General features: G+C 42.4%; 1 protein-coding gene across 1 annotated transcript; it reads left to right on the top strand.

Annotated features, from left to right (window-relative positions):
* The first annotated feature begins 685 nt into the window (after positions 1 to 685).
* Positions 686 to 27,648, top strand: NAT10 (N-acetyltransferase 10). Its single transcript, XM_030481464.1, has 28 exons — positions 686 to 921; positions 2,980 to 3,071; positions 3,689 to 3,860; positions 4,332 to 4,454; positions 5,592 to 5,653; positions 6,487 to 6,601; positions 7,802 to 7,909; positions 8,779 to 8,912; positions 9,288 to 9,381; positions 9,741 to 9,839; positions 10,415 to 10,551; positions 11,058 to 11,182; positions 11,473 to 11,623; positions 12,098 to 12,194; positions 12,941 to 13,057; positions 13,821 to 13,922; positions 14,031 to 14,105; positions 14,544 to 14,660; positions 14,840 to 14,973; positions 19,182 to 19,230; positions 20,214 to 20,307; positions 20,400 to 20,510; positions 21,326 to 21,498; positions 21,904 to 22,023; positions 22,946 to 23,044; positions 23,453 to 23,526; positions 26,047 to 26,130; positions 27,208 to 27,648. The coding sequence occupies exons 1-28, from the start codon at positions 814 to 816 to the stop codon at positions 27,299 to 27,301; spliced, it is 3,060 nt and encodes a 1,019-aa protein (XP_030337324.1). The 5' UTR covers positions 686 to 813; the 3' UTR covers positions 27,302 to 27,648.

The following is a 27,648-nucleotide window of genomic DNA, read 5'->3' as shown; positions in this document are numbered from 1 at the left end:
AATGCGCAGGGAGGCGCACTCATAGGGGAGAAGATCCATGAATGGGAAAATCTGGTGTTGGGGAAAGAAAACACATGGAAAAATCTTGCAGAGCGGGGGGGGGGGAAAGCGTGAAAACAAAACCAACCAACCAACCCCCAACAAACACTCATGGAAAAGCCCGGGGTGAAAAATCCCGCATGGGAAACTCGCGGGAAAACTCTGGTGGGGAACAAACCCCGCGTGGGAAACCCGCGGGGCCCGGTGGCTGCGCCCCCTGGCGGCTGGCTCGGGTCCCTCGCGCCCGTCGCTGCCGGGGGCCTCTTGGCGGGTCCCTTGAGGCCGGGGCGCTGCTGCCGGACCCCGCCGGCACCGTCTCAGCACTTCTCCGCCCCGCCGCTGCCGCCGCCTCCCGGTTCCTCCAGGGGCCCGCAGGCGCGAACGGCGGCCCCGCACCGGGAACGCTATGAACTACCGAGCGCACCGGCGGGGCGCCGACCACTCTGTGTGTGTGTTTCCCGAACGCCACCGCGACATTCCCATGTGGAAAAACAGCTTAAATTCAGCTTAAAAAAATATTAAACAATTATCTATGATTACATATTATTATATATTATTATATATTTACATATCGCGCAGGCAAACGGCAGGGGCAGCCTCGGAGAGGGGGAGGTCCTATCGCAGCGCGCGACGCGCGCGCCCTGGTCCGCGCCGGTCCCACGTGGTTTGGCGCGGGCCGCTGGTCCCTTTCGGCTGCTGCCTGAGGCGGGGCGGCTCGGCTCGGCTCGGCTCGGCGGCCCCTTCGTGAGGGAAGCCCCTTCGCGCCCCGTAGCCATGCAGCGGCGCAAGGTGGACAACCGCATTCGGGTGCTGATCGAGAACGGGGTGGCGGAGCGGCAGCGGGCCCTCTTCGTGGTGGTCGGCGACCGCGGCAAGGACCAGGTGAGCTTCTGCCGGAGGGTGGTGCTGATACCGAACCGGGCCTCGGATGAACGGATGGTCTGTGACCGCCCCCCCGGAACCGGGTTTTACCTCAGTAAATCCGGGCGGAGAATGGTGGAGCGCGGTGTCGTGACTCACCTCAGGGCACAGAATCATCAGGGTTGGAAGGGACCTCTGGAGATCATCTAGTCTAAGGCAGGGCCACCCAGAGCAGGTTACGCAAGAACTCATCCATGGTGGGGTTTGAGTGTCTCCAGAGAGGGAGACTCCATCTCAACGGAGCAGCCTGTTCCAGTGCTCTGCCACCCTCAATATAAAGAAGTTCTTCCTCGTGTTGAGGTAAAACTTCTTGTGCTTTAGTTTATGGCTATTGCTCCTCGTCCTGTCACTGGGCACCACTGAAAAGAGCCTGTCACCATCCTCCTGGCATCTACCTTAGAGACACTGATCTGCATTGATGAGATTCCCTCTCAGTCTGCTCTTCTCCAGACTAAACAGGCCCAGCTCCTGCAATCCCTCCTCATAAGAGAGATGCTCCAGACCCCTGATCAGCCTTGTGGCCTTTGCTGGACCCTTTACAGTAGCTCCTTGTCTTGTACTGAGGAGCCCGGAACTGGACACAGTGTTCCAGATGTGGCCTCGTCAATGTTGAGTAGAGGGGAAGGATCACCTCTAACTGAATTCTAAGGCAAAGGGGCCTTAGAAACAGTTTAGGAGACTTTGCCCTTCAACATCTGATTGAGAAACACATGAATATTACATAAAAACAACTAGAGGCAAAGTGAAATTGGTTTTTAGTTGGTTGGTTGTTTTTTTTTTTAAATGGGCAAAATATATTTCATTTTCTGGCTAACTGGAGATTTTCTATCTCAGTTCTGTCGTAAGATGTTATGGTTTTGCCCTCAAGTGGTGTTTTATGTACAGAGTCATCTTGCAGATGTCACCACACCAGGACCTGGGCTGGACCTACTCAGTAGCAGTGGACTAGATTTGTTTCTCTTTAGACTCTACACTTACGTTTTTTGAGTGGAAAGGGGAAGCAGCATGGCAAAACCATAACGTTTAGTATAACTTAATTCTATTAGCTTCAGTTCCTGGGGGAAGTAAAATAAACAAGTTACAAAAAAACCTTGGAAAATAACGAGTTGATCATGTGGCATTCTATGACAACAAGAAAGTTGTCATAGAATCATAGAACCAACAAAGTTGGAAAAGGCCTTTAAGATCATCAAGTCCAACTGTTCCCCAGCACTGCCAAGGCCACCACTAACCCATGTCACTGAGGGCCTCAGCTACACAGTGTGTGAACACCCCCAGGGACGGTGACTCCAGCACTGCCCTGGGCAGCCTGTTCCAATGCCTGAGCACCCTCTGGGGAAGGAATTGTTCCTCATCTCCATCTAAACCTCCCCTGGTGCAGCTTGAGGCCGTTTCCTCTTGTCCCATCCCTTGTTCCTTGGGAGCAGAGCCCAGCCCCCTCCTGGCTCCATCCTCCTGTCAGGCAGTTGTAGAGGGTTGTCATTCATTTACTGCTCAAGCAGATGGGTGAGTTCTGGTGGGACATATCTGGGTCTGGTCGTGTTCAGTATTTTCACTGATGAGTTGGATTCTGAAGCAGCAGGAATGTGCAGGGTATGTAGCAGTGAGGGGGGATGCCGTACCTGCTAGCAGATGAGGATTCAAAATGAAATCTTGTTAAACTGTAGAAGTCTGAAATATGTGTGTGAAATCTCTAATAAGAGACAAATATTATGGAGTGTATTTAGCCTGGAATAATCACCTTTTATAGTGCAGTTGTTAGTACTTCTGCCAAAGAAGAGTGCTAAGGAAACAGGTATAATTCAGTGTCTTCAATGTCATGCAGCCCTGGACAGGGTACAGATACACAGGTCTGTGCAAAAAAGACCATAACTCTCACAGCATGTCAAGGATCCTTCTGTTTTGCACAGAGTTGCTCAGTACAAAACATAGCTGTAAAATCAAGTATAGAAAAGAATTTTGCTCTTTGATGTTATCTTGTAAGTGCAGTTGTTGATGAGTGTTCCTGTGTTTCGGCAGGTGGTTATTCTCCATCACATGTTGTCCAAAGCAACTGTAAAGGCCAGACCCTCTGTCCTATGGTGTTACAAAAAGGAGCTGGGCTTTAGCAGGTAAGATACCTCTCGTGTCTTGTGCTGTGGTCACTGTTCTGTGTGAAGCTAAAGCTACGTGGCTCATCTGCTGAGCGTAGGTTGTGTGATTTGGTTGTAAGGAGAACCCAAGATTAGTTCTTGGAGGAGCTACAGGAAGCTTGGTCTTCCAGAGCTAAAATTTGGCTTGTGTAATACAGCTGACACCGGCTCTAGGTACTTCTGGTTTCCTCCTGTTGCTCTAATGCTAACTCTGTTGTCCTGGGTCAATCTCTTTTAACCTCAAAAGACCAAAACTTTAATTCGTCATCTTTTTAGCCTCTGTAATATTTAGGACTGAGTGCAGATTAAGCACTAGAATTCCTTGTTTTAGAAAAAGTGTTTAAATTTTAATCCTTAGATTTGTGTCATTCTTACATTCTGCACAGAGTTACCTGAAACTGCTTGATTTTGATCAAGCACTTTGGTTTCTTGCAAACCCACCTGGTTCTGGGTGACACCCAGCACCCATCGCAGAGGGGAAAACATCATGAGAGCAGCAATTGTGATATAAGATTGACTTAGACATGAACATAGGCCTAAATGCACTATTCTCAAACCTTTTCCCAAGAAAACTAGTGTATGCTTTTGTTCTCCAGCCATCGGAAGAAGAGGATGAGACAACTACAGAAGAAGATTAAAAGTGGAACTTTAAACATAAAAGAAGATGATCCGTTCGAGTTGTTTATAGCAGCCACAAACATTCGCTACTGCTATTACAATGAGACTCACAAGATTCTTGGCAACACTTTTGGCATGTGTGTGCTTCAGGTAAGGAGTCAAACTTTTGACTTACAAGGGACATTGTACAAGTGTCAGTGGCTTTCAGTTTAAATGGTGCAGGAGCAGTATTTGTTGCTTCTGTTACTTAAATTATAGAATCATAGAATGGTTTGGGAAAGGACCTTAAGATCATCTAGTTCCAACCCCCTTGCCATGGGCAGGGACACCACACACTAAACCATGTCACCCAAGACTCTGGCCAGCCTGGCCTTGGACACTACCAAAGATGGAACATTCACAACTTCCTTGGGCAAAGGATGGTCTTATGTATCTTTTACAAGTTTCGTGAGGGTGATGTAGCCTTGTTGGTTGAATTTTAACGGGACGTTGGTTAATGCAGGTGTTAAGCATCAGTTAAACTTTGAGGAATAATGTTTTTAGTCTTTGCGTTCCTTTTAGTAGGTGCTGGTTGCCCTGATGAGAGCTCTTGGCAACTTGGAAGTTGTATTTATTTCCTAGGATTTTGAAGCCTTGACTCCAAACCTGCTCGCTAGAACTGTTGAAACAGTAGAAGGTGGTGGAATTGTGGTGATTCTCCTGAGGACTATGAACTCACTGAAGCAGCTCTATACAATGACCATGGTATGTTCAACATTATGTGTCTTTTATTTGAGCAGGGACATCGTGGTGATGCTAAGTGGGTTTGTTTTGCTTTTGTTATGGGCTGTGATCTTCCTTCCATTATCTTCCCTGCTCCTTCCTTCATCTGTGGTTGAATGTCTTATGCTTAGGCATTGCTGCCAACCTCTGTGTTGAAATTACAGCTACAAGGAAGAAAACCCTGTCATTAACAAATGTAACTGTATTCTTTTGTTTCACAGTAGTTTTGGGAAGTATTTATTCTATCTGCCCATTTAACAGCAAGTTAAGTAAAAAATAGGCCCTTTGATGGTTCTAGGTGAAATGAGCTTCATAACTACTGTATATTTCTATTACAAACCATTCACACTGAGTATTCTTACAGCTAGAGCAGGAACTGTTTGCTTTAATAATAATGCCAGTAGGTGAATTAAAGTGATAGACTGTTTTTTCTTAGCATCCCTGAGGTGTTTGAAGTGTTCTGTATCTGGCAGACTTGACCTTTAAGTCAGGCAAGAATAAGTAAGACCATTGTGAAAAGTATTTGTGGGAAAAGGAAATTTTTAACAAATATTTGGAAAATGTGAATGTTTCACAAAAAGCAGAATCCCATCTGGGATTTGGTGTTAGTAGAAAGGAAGACTGTAATCCATAAGAGTGGAAAAGAATCATAAAATCCCAGACGGGTTTGTGTTGGAAGGGACCTTAAAGCTCATCCAGTTCCAACCCCCTGCCACGGGCAGGGACACCTTCCACTAGAGCAGGTTGCTCCAAGCCCCTGTGTCCAACCTGGCCTTGAACACTGCCAGGGATTTGGCAGCCACAGCTTCTCTGGGCACCCTGTGCCAGTGCCTCAGCACGCTCATAGTGAAGAATTTCTTTCTAATGTCTAATACAAGTCTCCCCTCTTTCAGTTTAAAGCCGTTTCCCCTTATCTTGTCACTACATGCCCTTGTCAAAAGTCCCTCTCCATATTTCTTATAGGCCCACTTTGAGTGTGACCATGCAGCCAATTCCTTGTCCAATGAGTGGTCTATCCATCAAATCCATGTCAAATTTGATTGTTCCATGAGTTATGATCTTGCAAATAACCACTGTTACTGCTGTTCCTTCTTCAGACTGACTCTCTTTTTGTTTCAGGATGTACACTCTCGATACAGAACAGAGGCACACCAGGACGTGGTAGGACGGTTCAATGAGAGGTAGGTTATTAGGAGTGTAAAAGGTCGAGGCTGTACATCCGAGGAAAACAGCTGGAACAATGTCTTGTATTCATATTGGGGAAGCATCCAGTAGGTTTGCCTGGGAATAGGGCTTTTTGGCTGCTTTTCTTGTACTGTTCTGGAAATGAACAGTTTGTTGTTGGAGGAATTATATCCAAAATTTTGGCATATGTTACAAGGGATATGTGCAAAGAGGCCCAAATTTGTAAACTGTTCTGAGTCCCTTTGTTGAAATGCTCTGTAGAAACAGGCTCCAGATGCAGCAAAGTTCAGACACTGCACTCCTGTAAAACATAAAACTGCTGAGTGTGGAGTATTCTCTGTGGTTGTTGAAGTGTCTTGTCAAGGTGTTCTCCCTGCCTTTGTTGTATAGAAGCAGCAGCTCTTAGTGAGCCCTAGTTGTAGCTACAGGAAAATTGCAGAAATCATTCTTTAGTGTGCAGGTGGTTATGGGATGTCAGAAATTAGGATGAATAACCAGCACTGAGTGCAGCCCTTGGGGGCCACAACTGCTGTGGATTCATGTCTTACACTTGTATGCAGCTACCTCCTGTTTAAATGATCTCTGGGTAGATGATCTTTAGTTAGCCACCTTCTTTGGAGACATCCTGGTAAGAGGATACCTGTTTTGTGTATGTGATCCTGATTTTATGGTAAGAGGCATATTACCAGTTGTATGAACTTGTAGCTCAGCTGTAAGTAGCTGTAGCTGTAAATACTAGGTCTGGGTTTAGCAAAGAGTTTAAATTAACTACCAAAATGCAGTTGTATCGCTGGTGTTTTTACTGAGTTGCCTTTGCTTCACTGCTCAGGTTCATTCTGTCTCTGGCCTCATGCAAGAACTGCATCGTGATTGATGATCAGCTCAATATCTTGCCCATCTCCAGTCACGTTGCAAACATCACACCAGTTCCACCACAATCACAGGTCAGTAACCAGTGTCAGCAGTTTTCCTTGGGAGAAATTGGTCAGAGTTAACCATGGTGTGTTAAAGAGGAAGCTTTCCTTTCATCCTGATTTATAGCAAAGAGGAAGCAGAATATGCCGCAGAAGTTACACCTGGTATGGGTGAAGCACGGGAGGCTGTATTTTCTTTCCTTTCCTCCTTGCTTTTTTTTCTGTCACAGGTTTTTGTGTGTGTTCTTGCCTGTATTTATTGATTTTGCTCTGTTGCTGTTTAGCCAAGTGAAGTGGAGCTTGATATCTGTGGTTGCTGTTTCAGAAGTGTGTAGAGAGATTTCAAGCTAATGGACAGTTGGGATGAGACAAATACAAGACCTTTTGATGGTTGGGGGGTGGCAAAACACTTTGGAAATAGCATATTACAAGCTCAGGAGACCCCTGACACCTAGAAGTTGTGGTGGTTGTTTCAGTTTCTGCGCTACACATGCCGCATCTCAGGAGACATTCACTGAGTATAAGCCAGACATATAGCCTGCACTATTAGAAACGTATCCTTTTATCACTTTCATTTGTAGACTAAAGTAAAATTGAACCAGTTTTAAACAGAAATCTGTAAGTTTTTAAACTGTTTTTTGTGGCCGAAGAAATACCAACATAGGTTCTGTCAGAGATGGTAAAAACATTTTAACAGCACTGATTTTAAAAAACAAAGCAGCTCCCCCTTAGCATTAGAATAGTATTGACAGCAGCACAAAGGCTTATCTGTTGGATGTTAGACTGATGCCTTTGCATTTTTAAGTGACAATAAGGAAAATCAGAATTCATTCCCATTTAAAATGGATTGCTTTTGTGTCCAAGTTTATTGTTTGGCTTTGAAACTCTTTATATTGCTTTGAAAACTGATGTATTGCTACTGCAGTAGTTTCTTCCCCCCTGCATGGCAATATGTACACCTATGACAAGTACAACAAAGATCATAGCCTGAAGACTGAAAAATGAATTAAGATCTTCAGAGAATGTGTCCATGGTCCCTTCTTCCTAGCAGTGCCATTCTCTAGTCACTATGTACTGAAATATCTTTTCTTTGTTTTCTTCCAAGCTTGGGGAAGGCAGGATACCCACCTCTTGTGTAACCATTCTCCTGAAGATGCATTAGAATTGAAATGTTAAATATCACAAAGATGTAATTGTGCCCAAGTGTCCTTTACTAATCCTGTCTTACAGGAAGATAGCCTCCGGCCACAGGACTTGGAGCTGAAAGAACTGAAGGAGAGCTTGCAGGATACACAGCCTGTGGGAGTCTTGGTGGATGGCTGTAAAACCGTGGATCAGGTTGGTGTGATGCTTACATCTGAGATACTCTGTGCTTGATAGGTCACCTTAGTGTGTCTCATGGTGCATGTGATCAAATCTGGGTGTGAAGAGTGATGGGTGTGGGCTTAGAGAATTCCCTTGAAAAATCAATTGGACATAGTAGCTCGATGACAGTATCAATGATTTTCTTCATGGAGTTGAGAATAAGTGGAAGGACCAGAATGGAGACAGGAAGCTCATCTAGAGAAGTCCACATTTAAAAAGGTGATGAGCTCCCAGGGTTTGAAATAAGCAGGAAACTTAACCTGAAGTTTCTGTTCAGTTTAGTTCCGAATAGAAATTGAAAATCCATATTGTGTTTTAATATGCCCCTATTCCTGCCTTCCTTACATGTTTTTTACTCCAGTTTGAGAATCACTGACTAGTACAAATGAACGTCCTCTTGCAATTACCTTTCTTGTTTTGGAGTGTCCACTGAGAAGCTGCAGTTCAGCCTGATGGGATCCAGAGCTACGCAGTGCTTAAGCCCTTTTGTAGTAGGTCTTCTCACTGCCTGGATATGTTCATCTGTCTCCTCTGAGAGCAGTGTGCCTCTTCCAACCTTGCTGAATATACTCTGTGGTCAGTGGGATGGGGGATAGTAATTGAGAATTGCTGTACTGGTTGCTGATCTGTGTTTTGACCTGAGTAATTTCAAGGACTCAGTGGGTAAAGATTACCACTTCTTGCACATTACTCATCTTGGTTTTAACGTTCAGCTCTTCAATCTTGTCTTCCTCTCCCTTTTTCCTATTCTAGGGAAGAAGACATGTACTAGTGGAAAGTGTAACTAATCCTGAAAGCAGTTTAAACGCAGCTGATGTTTGGTTTCTATTTTTTTTCATCAGGCAAAAGCAGTTCTAAAATTTATTGAAGCCATTTCTGAGAAGACTCTACAGAGCACTGTGGCATTAACAGCAGCCAGGGGACGGGGTAAATCTGCTGCTTTGGGACTGGCTATTGCTGGAGCAGTAGCTTTTGGGTGAGTGATTTGCCTCAGTCTCCCAGGCTTGATGTGCAGCCATGAGTTTAAAGAAAAGATGACAGGATCTGAATATATTTGTAATTTCTAGTCCTGCATCCCTCCTTTTTATTCTTGTATCTTTTGATTGCTGCACACATTCAACATTTTCCATTTTATAGTAATAAGAAAACTTCAGTCTTTAAAAACCAAATAATCCAACATAAATTAAGTGGCTAAAGGAATCTGCTGTGGTTTGGTCATTAGATAAATCGACCCCTTATAGAGAGAAAACATTCTACTTAGTATACATACATACTTAGTGTACATACTTAGTATGTATATGTAAAATCTGTTAGAAAATGAATTAAACTCCTGCTTTATTTTTCTGTGCAGTTACTCCAATATCTTTGTCACATCTCCAAGCCCAGATAACCTTCACACTCTCTTTGAGTTCATCTTTAAAGGCTTTGATGCACTGCAGTATCAGGTAAGGAGAGCAGACTCTTAAAATACTTTCACAGCATTTCTGTTTAGGAGAGGTCTTGCATCTCATCTGTGATTTTTGTTGACATATATCAGCTACCAGCCTTTTTAGTAGTGTTCTGCAAAAATGAATCATAGTGCAGTTATGTTTCCTTCTCTCTTTTTAAGTTGGGTAAATCAGTTTCTTTGTGAAATTGTTTTTAACATAAATAATTTCTTAGTTCTTGGGCCTCTGAAGTTTTTGTTAGAAGAGTTTTTAACTGGAATCTGAAATAACTGTCGTAGTGAGCTTATTTTGATGATAATGGTAAACAATACTTAGATCTTGGCTTGTTCTTACTGTTTAACAATGTTTTCTTTCAGGAACATCTGGACTATGAGATTGTTCAGTCTTTAAATCCAGAGTTTAACAAGGCTGTTGTCAGGGTGAACGTGTTCAAGGAGCACAGACAGACCATTCAGGTAACTGGCCTCTTTTGCACTCTTGCCTCTCTGCTTTTTGTTCCTAACTGTTGGCTTTACCAATGCTGTAGTTGTTTTGACTCTAAGCATGTTTGTTTTATGTGATGTGTAACTGTTCTGATTGGTTTTGCTTTAAGGCCAAACCTGTTTTTCTGGTGAGTGAAGTGCACAAAACATCTTGCTTCTTTCTGCGAATAACTTGTAGATTACAAAGCTCCCTTGGGAATTGCTTCTGGATTTCTTCCTGAAAAAAAGCAAAGGAAGATGAAAGAAACAGTGAATGACAGAAAGAAAGAAAGTGAAGGACAAGCATATGTTTCTAGTGATCAGATTTCCTTTATTTTCGTGATTTCTGCAGATTAGTTTGCCTGGAAATATGCAAAACACGATGCGTGACCCTGGGGTAACATGAACCCTCTCCCAACTATTTGCTTTCATGTCTCAGTCTCTTGATGGTCCGGGAGAACAGGGACATAAAACAGCTTTTCAGGGCAGCAGTTCTGCCAACTCTGACGTCTCCGTAATTCCTAGATGAGCTGTTGTTGACAATGATGGTGTCTTCTCATTCCCTGCAGTACATACACCCTGCTGATTCTGTGAAACTGGGTCAAGCTGAACTTGTTGTGATTGATGAAGCTGCTGCCATTCCTCTGCCTCTGGTGAAGAACCTGCTGGGCCCTTATCTTGTTTTCATGGCTTCTACAATCAATGGGTAAGGATTGAGCAGCAACTTTCTACCTGGGAAAGCAGCTGTGCAAGTGCCAGTGGACCACTTCTTATCTACAGTATCTTTTTTATTACTCACTGTTACATCAGGTCATGCTAATTCTTGATCTGTTGTGGAACTGCTTCTTAAAATAACTAAGAGTCAGTTCTTGAACTTGCTGCTTTCCTTTGGTTCCACTATGGACTTCCACCTTTTCTGCTCTGCTACAAGGAGTAAATGCATAAAGAGGATTCTATAGTCTGTTAGGAGAGAGGGAAGAATCATGGCTTCCTTGTAGTATGGTGAGACTAAGAAAGTGACAGGCGAGGCTGCCTTGTCCTACATGCACAAGAACATCAAAAGGCATTGATTCTCAGAGGTGACTGGGGCCCACACAAGCCTCAGAATGACACTTACCTCTGGATGGCAGCCTGGTTCTGTGCTGGAGCTTCCCCATGGCTCAGGGTTCCTGTTTGGTTATTTGCTTCAGACTTTTGTCTTCTGCTTTTCAGGTATGAGGGTACTGGTCGATCACTATCTCTGAAGCTCATTCAGCAGCTCCGGCAACAGAGTGCACAGACCCAAATCACCATGACAGCAGAGAACAAATCTACAGCTACAGCTAAACTCGCCTCAGGTACTCCATTGTGGGCTGGACTGGTGTGTGATTGTAATCTCCAATGCCACTGCCTGGCAAGCCCTGTGGGTATCCCATGTGCCCATGTACTTTGCAGCTGGAGGGTAGTGGTATGGGAAAATGAAGGAATTCTCCTGTTTTTTCTCATGATTTTCAGATGTAAAGGCTTTTAAGGGACAAAAGCTATGTGAGTAGTGATGTTCTAATCTGGGAGCCCTTCAAATCTTACTGGATTCTTTGCTAGCTGTAACTTCCAACACTAGATGCTCTTCTCTGAAATCTCTTTGCAGCTCGTATGTTGCACGAAATCTCCCTCCATGAGTCAATCAGATATGCCCCTGGTGACCCAGTTGAAAAGTGGCTCAATGATCTGCTGTGCTTGGACTGTCTCAGCATCACCAGAATCATCTCTGGCTGCCCTCTGCCTGAGACTTGTGACCTGTATCCTTACTCAAATGTTGTGCTCTCATCACACAGGATGAGCTGATGGAGGCTTTTGCAAGCTGTTTAATAGTGGATTCTTCAGCTAATGTGATAACCTCAGGACATCATCTTTTGGCAGAAGTCTATTAAGACCACACTTCTGGAGTTAAGTTCTTACCGCTGCCCTATAAGCCTGGTGGTGTGTCCTACCAGGACATTGCCAAACTCCAGTTTTACTGCAGAGACAATCCAAAGGAAGGCTTGAATGAAGGGAAGTCCTTACTGGATTTATAGCAAGTTTAGCTTTACAGTTGGAGGGTGTGAAGGCTGTGAACACTGCCCAAAGTCACTCATTCTTGTAGATAGAACTGTAGAGTCTAAGAGCACAAGCCAGCATGTAGCCCAAGGCTGTACTGAAAATACTTCTCCTAAATCAACAAGGAGCTTTTGTCTTGTTTCAAAGGAGGTTGTTTCCTTAACCCCTGTGGTTAGATATTATGTAAATAGAGATACACTTTTTTGTTACCACAGAGCATCAGAAGTTTTTCTGCAGAGACTGATGGCCCTCTATGTGGCTTCACACTACAAGGTAAAGCTTGTGCTATTTCTTCCAAAATTTAAACTAGGAATGGTATGGAGGGAGCAGTGTTTGTTATGACAGTCTAATTGAATTGGCCTAATTGAGATTTCTGAACAGCTTTAGTTGCTTCTTATGTACAGATCTGTATTCTCCTTTGTCTGATAAAGAAAAAGGAGAGATCTCTGCCTTGGTCTTGGCTGAATATGTTGGATTTACAGATATCTGGAATTCTAGATGAGCCTACAAGCTTGTCCGAGCAGTATCAGTGATGAACCTCTTCTGCAGTTCTCTTCACCATGTTCTAGTAGCCTCAAGTTAACTAAAAGAATAGTACCATTGTTCTACTGAAAAGAGTAATAATTCATCTCAAGGTTTCAAGAGCATGGGTGACTAGTAAGTCACTAGTGAGTGGTGAAGTCCCTGAGTTCTGAGTACTAAAAATATGACACTTAAAATTCTCTCAGGTTTTGTAGATTCAGAAATAAGTAGCTATATAAAAATAGAAAGTTCAGTTCTATACACATTAGAGCAAGAGGTTCCACTTGAGAAAAGCAGATGCTGCATGGTAGTATAACCGCCATGAATTGGCCTGTGAGCTCGTTTTTCCATCAGTACTGTGCTAGTTGCAAGTTTCTTAACAGTCCTGAATTCAGAAAATAGAGGATTGTTTAGAAGTCAGCTACTAAATTACATTGGACTTTGAAGCTCTGCTAATGGACTAATTCTTCAACCATCTGATTGTCTTCACCCTCCAGAACTCACCCAATGACCTCCAGATGCTGTCTGATGCTCCTGCCCATCATCTTTTTTGCCTTTTGCCACCTGTTCCACCTACCCAGAATTCATTACCAGAAGTACTTGCTGTTGTTCAGGTAAGAGAGCAGCGTGTATCTATGAAGTGAACTGCTCAATAACGAAGCAGTACACTGCTGTGAGACACTATACTACCAGTGTACTACGATGGCAGTGTACTATCTAGGAGTAGTTGGTACCATAGGGCTGTGATGCTAATCCTTTCACACAGAGCTCTCAGTCTCCACAATGTGTTTGTGCTGAGAAGCCTTCTGAGGAGCTGAACTATTGCTTCAAGAGATGTCTTTGTCCTCCCATTTCTGCAAGGAGAGTTGGCTCACACGTTCATTCTGCTTATCCCATGTTTCCAGCATTCCATTTATTTGCAGTAGAACTCTAAAAATGCAAACTCCTCAGATGTACACGGTTAGAGATGTAGGAATATTTCAGCCCTTGACTGTTTGATGTCTGACTATATCCTTCCTTTCTTAAGAACACATATTCTTAATTATCTGTGTGATGCAGCTCATTAGATCTACTGTTTCTTAAAAGAAAAAGCCCCATTTACATGAAAAATACATGACCTTTAAAGAGAAATATTGGTGGGACAGGCTTTTATGTTTGCTGTTGATGAACTTTTTGAGACAGGGCTTTTAGGGACAGAGCCTGTTAGCGCATATGTGTTTGGTCGTCGTGTTGCAGAGCAGGGATCACATGAAATATCAGTACTGCATAATGGACTCAACAACTGTCGTTGAGTATAAGTTTTGATTCTGGTGTACTGGGGAGACTGTAGGAGAAAACACTTTTCCTCCATTAATGGTCTTTTACCTTTTCTGGCAGGTGTGCCTGGAGGGAGAGATCTCTCGCCAGTCTATCATGAACAGCCTTTCTAGGGGAAAGAAAGCTTCTGGTGATCTTATTCCCTGGACCATTTCAGAGCAGGTGAACAATTTGGCTGTGAATTCACACCTAAGATAGATTTCAGCACTATTTCTTATTTCCAGAATACCCATGTGTGTTCTTTTAAATTGACTTTTGCCTCTTTTGCAGTTCCAAGATCCGGACTTCGGGGGCCTCTCTGGTGGCCGTGTTGTTCGTATTGCGGTGCATCCAGATTATCAGGGGGTAAAGTATTTTTTGGAACCCAGTTGTTTTTAGCATTTTAAGCTTGGGGACTGAGCCAGCAGCAGTAACAGAATGAGGTCAGGCACACAGAAGTGGTCAGATGCCCCAGCAGGCTGGGGCATTGCTTTCCCCTAGCGGGTAGCAAACCCATGCCAGCATCCTGAGCAGCAGTATACAGTCCAGATCCAGTGGTATTTATTGTGAGATTACCAAATGTTCACGCTGGTGTTTGGCATTTTCTGAGTGCCAGAGTAAAGCACCAAAAATTATTACACAGTCCTAAACCATCAGCTAGGCTCTCATCGTGACTTCAGACATCCAGGTTCTGTAGGGTCCTTCATGCAGCTGCTGTGTAGCAATGAAAATGTGGTTTTGCAGTGACTGAGTGATCTCTGCACTGGTTTTGTTTGCTTATAGTGTATTGTTCCTACTTGACAGATGGGCTATGGCAGCAGAGCTCTGACTTTACTGCAGATGTACTATGAAGGCAAATTCCCATGTTTGGAAGAAAAACCAATTCAAAAGCCAAAAGAAATTGCAACTGTTAGCAGTGAGGTATGGAGCTCAGTACATTGCCTGTATTTTCTGTTGTGCTGTTTGTCGCTGTAAGTCTTGATAATGATTTCTCCCTGTAAGGAGGAAATACTCATATTTATTTTTTATACAGGATAAGAGGTGCAATTTTCAGATGTCTGTGAGGATGCTACTAAACCCATTTCCACTTTCTTTTTCAGACTGTTAGTTTATTAGAAGAGGTTGTGACACCTCGGAAAGACTTGCCTCCTCTACTTTTCAAACTGAGTGAAAGACAAGCTGAAAGCCTGGACTACCTAGGGGTGTCTTATGGCCTAACACCAAAATTACTCAAGTAAGACATTATTCTAATTTGCTAGTTATATCCAGTGCAAAAATATGACTATACAAATCGTCATAATATATAATATGTAAAAATAATAAAGAATCATAGAATGGTTGGGTTGAAAAGAACCTTAAGATCATCCAGTTCCAACCCTGTGCCATGAGCAGGGACACCTCACACTAGACTATGTCGCCCAAGGCTCTGTCCAACCTGGCCTTGAACACTGCCAGGGATGGAGCATTTACCACTTCTCTGGGCAACCTTTTGCAGTGCCTCACCAGCCTCACAGTAAAGAACTTCTTCCTTATCTCCAACCTGAACTTCCCCTGTTTCAGTTTGAACCCATCACCCCTTGTCCTGTCACTCCAGTCCCTGATGAAGAGTCCCTCTGCAGCATCCTTGTAGCCCCCTTCAGACGCTGGAAGCTGCTCTGAGGTCTCCACGCAGCTTCTCTTCTCCAGGCTGAACAGCCCCAACTTTCTCAGCCTGTCTCCATACGGGAGGTGCTCCAGCCCCTGATCATCCTCATGGCCTCCTCTGTGCTTGCTCCAACAGCTCCATGTCCTTCTGTTGGAGTCACCAGAACTGCACACAGTGCTGCAAGTGGGGTCTCACAAGAGCAGAGTATATGAATATCTATGTTTTGAATGAATATTTTACCCCTTGGATATTCTCTTTGTCTTTACATATTTCACTTGGTTTCTAAAACTGAGACCATTTCTCCTGTAAGACTTTTTCTTGATGTACAGTAGGGTTGATCCTAAGTGCATTCTTCAGGGTAGCTTTTCCTTAGTCTCCTCTTGAGGGCAAACCTATTCCCTTCTTGGTTGTCTTTGTGACCCTTCTTAACAGTAACTAGCTTTAATTGCTCAGTTTTTCCAGGCTAGAGAAGTAAGAGCAGCCTGTAATAGGTAGAGAGAAGTTAAATACAACTTCCTGTGACCTGTAGAAGCTTGAGCTGCTGCTGACTGCAAAGCTGGTTGTTAGTTTCCCAACAAATGTAAATGATTTTCACAAGCAACTGCAGCTGCTTCTTGCTTTTCCTACCACGGAGGTGCTGAGTTACTGCAGTAGTAAATAACTTACTAATTTTTCTGAAGTTTTAGCTCTACCTTACAACATAGTTTTATATAAAACCATCTAATTTTATAATAAATGCAAACTTTTTTAATATTATCAAATGCTATAAATCTCTGTAGGTTCCTGAGACTTTCTCAGCCATAGCGTGGGAAGTTGTGAATCCACAGTTTCTTCCTGCAGAATTCTTCCTGTTGCTAGCTTAAAAGCAAAGCAGTCATTTATCACCTAAAACCTTGGTTCCTGGCTGTCATACCCCCACTTACAGAGGACCTAGGGTACTGTGGCAGAGATGAAACTGAGTTCAGCAGAAGTAGTAAGAGCAGTGGAGGCCAACTTGTGAAGTCAGAACCATGTTCCAGCTATGTGTGATTTAGCATTTCAGGTTACAGAGACTGTAGCCTATTTTGTTCCATGGAGAACATGCTGCAAAGTTCATCCCAAAATGTGATGAACTGTTCAGCTGTGGAGGAGAGCATCAGAACTGAACGGTTCTTGTGAAATAGTCTTAATCTTTGCAAATTATAAAGGAAATGGCTCAGATGTCTTTATTTGAATGATCTCTCTCAGGGCAGAGGGGGACTTCTATCTGAGGCCTCTAAAAGTCTTTACAAATACAAACTTTGCAGTTTCCCAGTCAGGTAGGTTAAGGAATTTCTGCTGTCTCTTATGGGGTGAGACACTGCTGCTGTTCACATAACCTGTAGTTTAGGATGAGAAATGCAGAAAAATAATTTCAAAAGGTTGTGTTTGTGTGTGTGTGTTGATCCATCAGTCCTTGGCCTATCATGTCGGGGCTTTTTTTGTTTTGTTTTCTTGTTTGGTTGGTTGGTTTTGGCCAAAAAAAACCAAGCAAAAGCCTGAACCTGTAGATTTTTTTTTTAATTTTTTTCTTCTTTTTTTTAAAATTTAATTTTTATTTTTTTTTTTAAATCAAGGCAGTGGTCAGAACCTTGGATTTTTAGCTCCCTCAGAAGGCTTCATCTTCAGCAGTACAATGACCTAGTACCATGCTGGGAACTTTTTATCAAATTGGATGAAAAAGCAGCTTTATATGAAGTGCAAACATGTGGTCCTGAATCGACGAATCATTCTGTGTCAGTGTTTTCCGTATATTCTCCCAGTTTCAAGTGTCTTAGTTTGGAAACATCTGGTGCACACACACACACACACATGTATATACACACACATAACATAAATGCAAGCTTTTCAGGTTTCATGAAGTTTCTCTCTGTTGTGAAGAATTTCTACAAAATCCTGGGGTTACTGGTGTGAAGTTAACCAAATTTTGGTTAATTTCCATATAACCAGCATGTACTCGGCCTGAGTTTGATAACATTCATGTGCAGCAGAGGGGATGCTACTACTCAGCCCCCCGAGTGAGGTTGGTTTAGAATAACTGGAATACCTAGGTAACAGATTGTAAATCCAATGTGCTTTTAAGTGGAGAACAAGAATTATTTCTAAGTAAGATCACAGCTTAACTGAAGTACATAATTTTTCTAATTGACAGCTCTGAACAAATGTTATGTATGACTTGTTCCGTGTGGAAGCCATCATACCAGTAGCAAATACACTACACATACATTTAAGTTAATACAGTACTTTTAATAACCCCAAACAATATGGATCATCTAGAGGTTAGATTTTGAAGTCAAAATCCGAGTGGTTCCTCCTCTGACAGGATTTTTGTTCCATGGTCTGGAGCTGCTGGTGTCAAGAAATCTCCTCCAAAAGTTGAATTTTGCCACACTAATAGGTAGCTGCGTTGTGGTGGGTTAAAGGTATTCTTCACCTTTTTGTCATTATTTTTTGCCTTCCTGTGTTGGAATGTTTTTATCACTTTTATTTTGTGTTACCAGAGGTGATTTCCACAAACAGCACGTATAAATGCAAAAGAGTTTGTTTTCTTCAGACAGGTATTTTAGTAGTATAACTAGTTTTTGTAGATGACAGAGCACTGTTCCCGTAGCTGTGTTCACTGAGAAGTAGCAGTTCTGTTTTTCAGGTGGTGTATTCAGGTTTTGAGTCCCACCGAAAGGAGATGGAGTCTTTTTATGCTGAGTTCTTAATTCAGCTTAAATTGTGGGTGTGATTTGGGTTCTTTTAGCAGTTTTAATGATTTATTTAAAACTAACCAGAGGCTTGAATCCACTCCCTATGTGAGAATAACCCCAGTTTAAGTGAACAGAGGAGCCAGCTTCTTAATTAAATTGAAATGAAACAGGTTGAATGGAGTCATTGGTGAAATGATCTAGTGTGTGGTGTCCCTGCTGATGGCAGGGGGGTTGGAACTAGATGATCTTAAGGTCCTTTCTAACCCTAACTATTCTATGATTCTGTGTTTATTTCAGTTATCTGACTGTTAGCTTTGTGGGATAGATAAAAAAGGATGAAGAGTGGGATAGGGAGAGGCTGGGGTACACTGTAGGGCTTCCTGCTGAAACCTGCAGCATGCTGCACAGCTGATGAGTGAGTAGGCATCCCATGGCTGTGGAGGTAGGTTGCCAGTGACAGTTGCTCTGGAGCCTGGCTTCTTTCTTTTGTCTGGGCTGCCATATGTTTGGTCTCAGCAGGTCTTCTTATACTCGTCCTGGGCAAAATGAATTGGAGGAGCAGTTCACAATTGAGATGCAGGAGGAGGGAAAGGGAAGCCAGCAGGATTTTGCTGAGCAGTCTGGGGTTCTCCCTGGTCCACAAGTGACTATTTGCAACCTGAAAGTTGCCAGGGAAAATCATCAGTCTTTGAAATAACTGCAAATCCTCATCCCCTCCCCAGGGTATCCCTTAGGAGTCTGTGGTATTATTGGTCAAAATCTGCCTGCCTGTTTCTAAAGGAGGCCCTGGAAGCATGTCAAATGCAATAACTTTTGTGTTGTGTCTGTCAGTCTTTGGAAGTTTGTTCACTTTTTGGTATCACAGTCATCATTCTTCACTCCTCTGAGTTAGAGCCTCAGTCACTTTGATTGCTGGCACTACTTTCTGTCTGTGTGCAGTAGTGGCAGGCTGTCTTACAGACTTCCACTTACTTTTCAACAGTTGTTCTTGCATGGTAGATAAATTGCATTTAACCCCAAGTATTACAGTAGGATCAACAGCTCTGTCATTCTCAGTGTGTTTTCTTTTTCCCTTTTTCCCAGGTTTTGGAAACGTGCTGGATTTGTGCCAGTTTATCTGAGGCAGACACCAGTAAGTAGCATATTGTTTCTGAATGAAATCCAGCCCTATTGAAATCACTGGGCAGCTTTCCATTAGCTTCTGTGAGAAGCAAGTTGGGCAGGAAAGTTTCCTGAGGCTACATCTGGGGGTGGGTTTATGATCCTTTTTGTTCTTTGGGCCTATAGATAACTAAAGGAGTAAAATTTTAGGGTTGTAAATGTGGTCTTCTAAGTAGTTTGCACTTAAAAAATGAGAGCAAAGGTGCAGCTGTTGAGGGTTAATAATGTGGTTATTGGTAAAATACACAAGTGGCCCTTGAACAGACTGCTCTTGTTTTTCTAGGTGTTTACAAAAGATAGCACTAGCAGCTATAGGAATTTTGGGGAGAATAATTTGTTTGTCCCATGTAATTGCATTTTTCTTTTGTTTTTCTGGTTCTTGAGCTGTAGCTGGAATTTCCAAAAGTGGTGATTATTGCTTACCTCAAGAAGCCAAAAATCCCTCAGCACTGCGATTTCCCAAATTCTAGGAGTTCATAGGTTGTCCATGAGGTAGTGGTGATCAGTAGCAGTTGATACATGCATTCTTATTGATTTGGAAGACCTTTGTCTTCTTCAGTCAAGCACAGAGAGAAGGTTCATGGGCATGATGATATCTCATGATGATATCTCATGAGAGATATCAAGGATGCTGGAGGGAGACCCTTCATCAGGGATTGTAGTGATAGGACAAGGGGAAATGGGTTCAAACTTATACAGGAGAAGTTCAGGTTAGATATAAGGAAGAAGTTCTTTACTGTGAGGGTGCTGAGGTGCTGGCACACGGTGCCCAAAGAAGTGGTAAATGCTCCATCCCTGGCAGTGTTCAAGGCCAGGTTGGACAGAGCCTTGGATGACATGCTCTAGTGTGAAGCATCCCTGCCCATGGCAGGGAGTTGGAACTGGATGATCTTAAGGTCCTTTCCAACCCTACCTAGTCTATGATTCTGTGATTCTATATATCTTATTTAATAGAATGACCTGACTGGTGAGCATTCGTGCATCATGCTAAAGACACTGAATGAAGAGGACACTGAACAGGAGCCTTGGCTTACTGCCTTCTGGAAAGGTAACTGTGAGTTTGCTAACACCAGAGAATCTTCTGGGATATTTATTCTAGAGGTCCACAGGAGTTGTTTATTTTATCGTCTTGTCCTGTAGATTTTAGGAGGCGGTTCCTTTCTCTGCTTTCCTACCAGTTCAGCACATTCTCTCCTTCGTTGGCACTGAATATTCTGCAGAATAAAAACATCAAACAGCAGCCCCAGCCACGTGAGTACCCTGGCGCATGATGTTCAGTTAGATTGCTCTTTAAAATCCATGTATATGTTTATGAGAGTTCTCAACTACATGCATTGTGTGATGTCTCCTGTGAAGTGCCATGAGTCGCTCTTGGTCAGTCACTGTGTTTTGTTCCTATAATCCAGAAGAATGCTTTTATTTCTAACTAAAAGCTAAGAGGACTTGTTTCTGTTGATGGAAACAAGTAGTGGTGGGGGTTTAGTGTTTTGTTGATGTTTTTTCTTCTTTACTTTCTTGATCAAAGATTTAAGTAACCCCAAATCAGAGGGCTGTTGACTGTAACAGCTAAATGAATGACAAAACCTGGATGGCTACTGACACCTGCCAGATCCAGTATGAAATTAAAAGGGAAGCCTTGAATAGCAAGGGTCAGTAGGCAGAGCAGCTTGCTCAGGGTCTTAGGAAGAACATTGTCATCAGAAATTTGGACGTTGGAATGTGATGTTTTCCTAAGAGTGAGGCTTAAGTTCAACTGCATGTTTATTGGGCTCAATCCAGCACTTGCTGGGGGAAACACATAGGCAGTATAAAAAAGGGGGCCAGACAAGACAGTTGTAACAGTCACTTCTGGCTTAAAAGCAAATTGCTGTTTTCTCAATGCCCAACAGAGGGGAGTCCTCTTGAGAGAATTTGGTAATCTGTCTCTTGTGGGGTTTTAGTATCTGTCTTGGAGAAAGAGTTTTGGTTGCTGCTACGAGGGTACAAAGAATCATGTTAAATACTGAGATCCTGAAAAGCTACAAAGAACAGTCTTGACATTGCTGTCTTTTTCTTGTATCTATCAGCCATCAGCCGTGCTGAATTAGAATCAGTTTTCATCCCATATGACCTGAAGAGATTAGAGATGTACTCTCGCAACATGGTGGACTATCATCTCATCATGGATATGGTACCTGCCATTGCCAGGATGTTCTTTCTCAACCAGATGGGTGATATCTCTCTCTCTGCTGCACAGTCGGTGTGTATCACTGTGAGAACAAGCCATGCATCACCTCTCTTTGTATATATACTTTTGGAATAGGTTTCTGTTTCATGTCATCTTTAAGAAAAGACTTTGCTTCAGTTAATTGCTGCTTTTGTAGTCCTCTTCATCATTTATCCTGCTTGTAGTATTTTTCCACCTTTTAGCTAGACTTCAGGAGAAGGGTATTTGTCTGTACTAAGTATGGAATGGCAAATGCCATCTGCAGAGTAATTCAGGGGTGTTCCACTGCATCTGAGCAAAGCTGCGGCTCATTCCAGAGAAGCCTTGTATTACTTGAGCAGAGCAAGGACTTGGGAGAATACAGGTTGTGTAGAGGGTAATATGTATTTGTATTTGTTCTAAAAGCCTTTATAACTGAAATACATGTTGTTTTCTCAGGCCCTTTTTCTAGGGATTGGCCTACAGCATAAATCTCTGGACCAACTGGAAAAGGAGTTGGAGCTGCCCAGCAGTCAGCTGATGGGCCTCTTCAACAGGATCGTCCGCAAAGTAGTGCAGGTAAAGCATCGTGACAAGCTGTGTTGGACCGATGTGTAATTCCAATACTGAGCTCAATCAGAACTGTGTATCTTTAACATACCCTCAAGAACTGACTGTAAATTTCTTTGTAAGATGGGAAAATCCCAGTGGAAAAATTTATGGCATTTATATAGTTTTTTCCCAAATAATAGTGCTTATGGATAGAAATGTTGAAATGTCATGACCAAAATGCTGAGCATCAGCCCATGCTGCCAGCTGAGCCATTTGTTTATGATTGTTCACTGCATTGTGAACTTTTCTTCAAGACAAACTCACTTTTCCAATGTCATTTAGAAATAGACTTGAAGTCCTGTGAAATATTTGGGAAGTTTTGGATGTGGTTTTCTTTGGATGTGTGTGATAAATTGAGCAACGCAATGAGTTACAAATAGTGAGACAGACGGAATACTTACCAACTGCTTACAATTGCTTGCTGAGCCTAGGGCTTCTAGTTCTCAAGGTTCAGGATACAATAGTAAAGCTGCTGCAGTCTGGCATAGTGGCTCATTGGAGAGGTGGTTTCCTCAGCATAACACCCTTGAAGAAAATAACATCCAAAAAATATATATGCAGCTTTTGGCTGCAAATGTTAATCAAGTGGTGCTGTATTAATAAATTATGTTGTAAACTATGAGTACTCTACGTTCATGTAAGTGACATTGAGTGCTGACTGATTTATTTTTATACTTTTATAAAAGCTATATATCATTGTGCCTTCAGGAAGCAGCCTTGAGCTTTTTATTTCAATATGATGGAATGCATGCATCAGAAATAAACTGCCTGATAGTATTTGCAAGGTTAGAAGAGTTTCATGGGGACAGACAGCATTTCCTATTTATGTTAGAGCAATAACCTAGAAGAAACAGCAAGTCTTACATGTGTTGGCTTATTTCATTTTCAGTTGTTCAACACAGTGCAGGAAAAAGCTGTGGAGGAGCAGATGGCAGCAACAAAGGATATTGTAATGGAGCCAACACTGAAGTCTTTAAATGATGACTTGGTAATTATGAACTTTTTCTTGATACATATGTGAGCACTTCATGGAATTCCCTAGAGTGTAGAAGCCTTGTCATCTAGATTTTCTTGGATGGAAAGAATTCCACATCATGTCTGTCACTTTATGGCAGTTGAAACCTGACAGCTTTGCGTTACATGCTTGTAGTCATGCTTTGTTAATTTGCAACATGGATTTTCTGCAGCATCTACCAAGATGTTCTTATATACTACAAGTATTTGTATGCAAATAACATAGAAATGAAGTTATATAAAAGAGAGAAGCTTTTCAGCATCATCTGGTATTTATTTTAGGGCATGTACTTCTCTTTCAGTGGGAAAGGCATTTTCCTTCCATTACGCTGTCACTGTTGCACTTAGAACTTACTGCATCCATTGTGCTGTCCTGTTGTAGGAAGAAGCTGCAAAGGAATTCCAAGAAAAACACAAGCAAGAAGTGGGGAAGCTGAGGGAAATGGACCTTACACAGTAAGAATTCATCCATTTTAGTCTCAGATCCGTTTTTTCCCCGATACCTGTTTGAGTGCTGGGTCACTAGCACAGACTGAGAGTTGTGCACAAGGCTGTAGTTGCAGTATCACGATCTCAAACCATCAGTAAATGGGAAATAGCTGTGGGTATTCTCAGCAGTGGCCAGGTAAGATAAGCAGATGCTGCTACACTAATGAAGGCTTCAGGTACTGTGTGCCTGCCAGCCAATAACTTAGTCTTCATCAGCTCTGTTGGCAGCTGCTTTGTTTCACACTCAAAACATTCTCTGCAGTAGGAATTAAATTCAGTAACAAGTTCTGTTCAAGGCCATTCACCTGTTCACCTCAGTGCATGAATTCGTTGCCTGAGAAGTTGACATACTCCCAAGTGTGAACTTACCCACTTCCCTTTTTCTGCTGGTATTTTGAATGGAAAGCAAAGGTTGTGAGTTGGCAAATCACAGCTGATCAGCAGTGGATCTGTAGAACCGAATTGTTGCTAAGAGTTGGGGCTGGCTTCTTGTTGTAGTCCTGCAAATAGAAGATGTGCTGCAAACAGGAATGCTGGATCATCCTCAGCTCTGTCCCAATACCACTGGCATGAGCTTGAGCACATTAGTCTTTTACCTCCGTTCTCGTTTGTCACTCAAATGGTAAATTATTCACAGCAGTAGCTCTTACTATGTATCTGTGTGTCAGTCTTGATCCTGGCTGTGTACAGTATGTATATTATACATATATTAGTTATATAGTTCTGTAATATGGAGTAATAAAGCAAGCTGCCTGGCTGTGGACTGGTTGTAATTTTACAGTTTCCTGTGCTTCTACAAATAGTCATTAGTTTCCTCAAACCAGGATACCCAGGTCCTTTTGCCTGCTGTGCAGCTTACCTGTGTGCCCAGCTCAAGTGAAAATGGTACCTGGCTAATTTTAATATTCTTTAACCAAAAATACCCAAACCAACAGAAAAAGAACAACCAGCCAGAGCTTCTTTTACTAACTACAGTGTGCATTAATGTTGTATGACATTACTACAAGATGCCTTTAACTGCTGTAGAGCTGGGCAATTTGTAGGGTACTGAGTGGGTGAACCAGCAATTTAGTGAAGTGTCAGCAGATGTCTCTCTTTCTGGACCATCAGGACTTATACATACTGCTGATTCTCTCCCTTCTCTCTCTTCTCCTTCGAGTTTTTGTCTTACAAATCCTGTTTACTGTGCTGACATCCCAGGAAAGTTGTCTGGTTTGGCTCTAGATGAATCTCTTAAATCTGAGAAAAGGAATAAAAGCTTCTTTCAATCTTTGGTTGCCTTGTTTGAAGAAAGACTGAAAATGGATGTGATTTGAAGTGACTTGCAAATCAGTCACATTGGGAAAGCAATATTGCCATAATTCTTTTAAATTTTAATTCCATTTTTTAGTGTTGATAGCATTACATACCTGTTTGTCATTTTGCACGATGTTCCCTTTTTCCATTCAGAAGTAGATTTCTATTCTCCATGAAGAGAGGCAGACAAAAATCCATTTTGAACACTTTTCAATACAGGTTATAGAAAACTAATAGAAGAGACAGAGCTGTTTGGCTTGAAAAGGCTTTGTCCAGTATTATTCAGCCTCATACGAACAAAGGCCAGTCTATTCTAAACCTCTAAGAACTTGAGATGGAGAGCAACCACTCCATTTTGTTACATGACTGCTTTGCCTAGTTAAATTTGGATGTGATTTCCAAGGTACTTGAACACCCAGACAAGGGGCACAGAACATGAGCTTATTTGAATAGCGATTGTTGCCTTCATTTCTCTTTTCAAAAGAAAGCTGCAGGTCTTCAGTTTTTCCCAGGTTGATGCAGAAGAACTGCACCATTCAAGCTTACTGCTGGTCTAAGAGCAGCTGCTAAGTTCAGTTAACTTCCCATTATAAACCACTGCTTTTTGCATCCTCCTCCTTAACCACCACAACCATCCGTCACCTCTTTTTTGGAGGGGGGGGAATTAAAAACCCCACAAGCTTTTGTAAGGGAATCTATAGTCAATATAGATCTGATTGTGGATGTCAGGCTTAAAGCTGTAGTGATGGAAGGTCTATCTTTTAAGAGGTTGAGTGGGCAAAGTAAAGCGTACTCCACTGCTATGGGAAGTATAACCTCTGTGGCCTCATTTTTGTGCTTTCATACCAAATGTACTCTACTCAGCCCTCTGCTTTTCTGAGGAGAGGCTTCATAGAACAGTTTTGTGATGTTTACAATAGGGCATGTTCCTGAGAGAGCTCCATTTGACACTGACCAGCTTCGGAGAGGGACAGTTGTTGGTTGCTATTGACCTACTTTGGACTGAGTCTGCTGAGAGTCGTGACAAGCTATTGTGTATCCCTTTACCAGTCTAGTTTTGTCTGTATTGCCAAAAACTGATTTGGTTGGGTGCTGAGGCAGTGGCTTTGTTTGTAGAGTATTGTGTGCCCCTTATTTTTTTCTCTTTGGCTAGCAATTTCACTTGGATTTTCCTTTACCTTTTTCACTTAGATACATTATCCGGGGTGACGATGAAGAGTGGAATGACGTGCTGAGCAAAGCAGGACAGAATGCTGCCCTCGTCAGTTTGAAAAGGTGAGGGAAGTTGAAATACTCCCCATAGGTCTCTCTGGTCTTTCCTGCTGGCTTTTTTAGCTAAAGAGTTAAATGCAGATAAAATGAACTTAGTGTCCTTGATAGATTCCCAGTTTTCCTGGAGAAATCAGGGTGTGGATTCTCTGTTGCTCTGTAGTCCTGTCTTAATGTAACCTAGTTGCTTATTTGACTTTCTTCCATTGGCATGGTTAAGTCTTGATCCCGATCATGCACAGAAGTTGATACTATTTCCCCCTTGGGTCACATCTAAAGAAAGAACTCATAGAATGTACCTGTCCCATTTGCTGTGGGAGCTAACACCGGGTGGAAGCCTACAGTTGTCCCATGGGAGAAAATGGGAATTTGGGGAAAAAGAATTCTGTCAAATGGGAGCTTAAGCCTGCAAAATATTGAGTCTATGGCTCTGCACTTCCTTCCTTTTCATTCATCTTTTTTCTGCCTTGCCCAGCATGGAGCCTTTCCACCTCTTTTCCTTGGGGATTTAGAGTTGAGACTTGCCTACTTACTTATTTCCCCTTCCTGGGGTGCCTGACAGCTGAAGTAATTATGTAATCTCTATTCCACCCTTTGTATATTCATGGTTGTTTTCATGAATGCTGGAAGCTGTGAGTTTCCAGAAGCCTTACAGGAATGAGAGACCTTTGTCAGTGCTTATAAAGATCGGAGCTCTGTCATATTTGCTAGTGCAGGAACAGAATTGTGTACTTAAACCTGTCAGTGGTAATGTTTTTTTCTAGGTACTCTGAATTCCAGATGCTCTGTATGAATTGCCTTTAGGACATATAACTTAAAGTCTTGAAAAGCAATGACAAGAGCTAAAAGTCAAGACCTTATGGGATTCAAATTGGATTACAGCATCTGAAGGCACTAAAAAATCTAGGTCATACTCTTGTTTGTGCTTTCTCTAGCACCAGTTTAAATGACCCAAGAAATTGGAAGCATTTTCTTCCAACCACATTTCTGTGTAGACCATTGCCCCCCCTTTTACAAGAAGAATTTCCCAGCTGGGTGGGAATCTAGTGTATTTTTAACAGATATTTTGTTCCTCTTTCCCAGTGAGAAGAAGAGAAAATTAGAAACAGCAAGAGGACCCAAGCAACGGAAGAAATTGAAGAAGACTAAAGATCTAAAGCAGAAGTGGAAGAAATGACTGTAAAGCCAATCAATGAACTTGTGAATTAACAAGTGACGGGTCTGTACTTAAGAAGTACTATTCTCCTTTAAATCTAAAGACTTTCTTTTGGGAGCTGAGAGCTGGAGGGAAGGAAAAGCCTTAGAGGCATTTTTAAAGTATTTGTATTATGGGAAGCACAGTGACACCGCCAGGAGACAGTCTGTGAAGAGAGTGTGACTGCAGAGCTTGAGTGTGTGACACACTGGGATGTTATGAGGGTGCTTGAACAGCTACAGCTCCATTCCAAAGGGCAGATCCATGTGTAAACTTTCCCACATCTCAATGGTTGATGTCTATTAAAAAGGAGTTCGGACAACAAAGGA

The sequence above is a fragment of the Strigops habroptila genome, chromosome 4 (assembly GCF_004027225.2).
Source record: "Strigops habroptila isolate Jane chromosome 4, bStrHab1.2.pri, whole genome shotgun sequence".
NCBI lineage: Eukaryota > Metazoa > Chordata > Aves > Psittaciformes > Psittacidae > Strigops > Strigops habroptila.
Note: the sequence above shows the minus strand (reverse complement) of the source record. Positions and strands in the feature narration are given on the sequence as shown.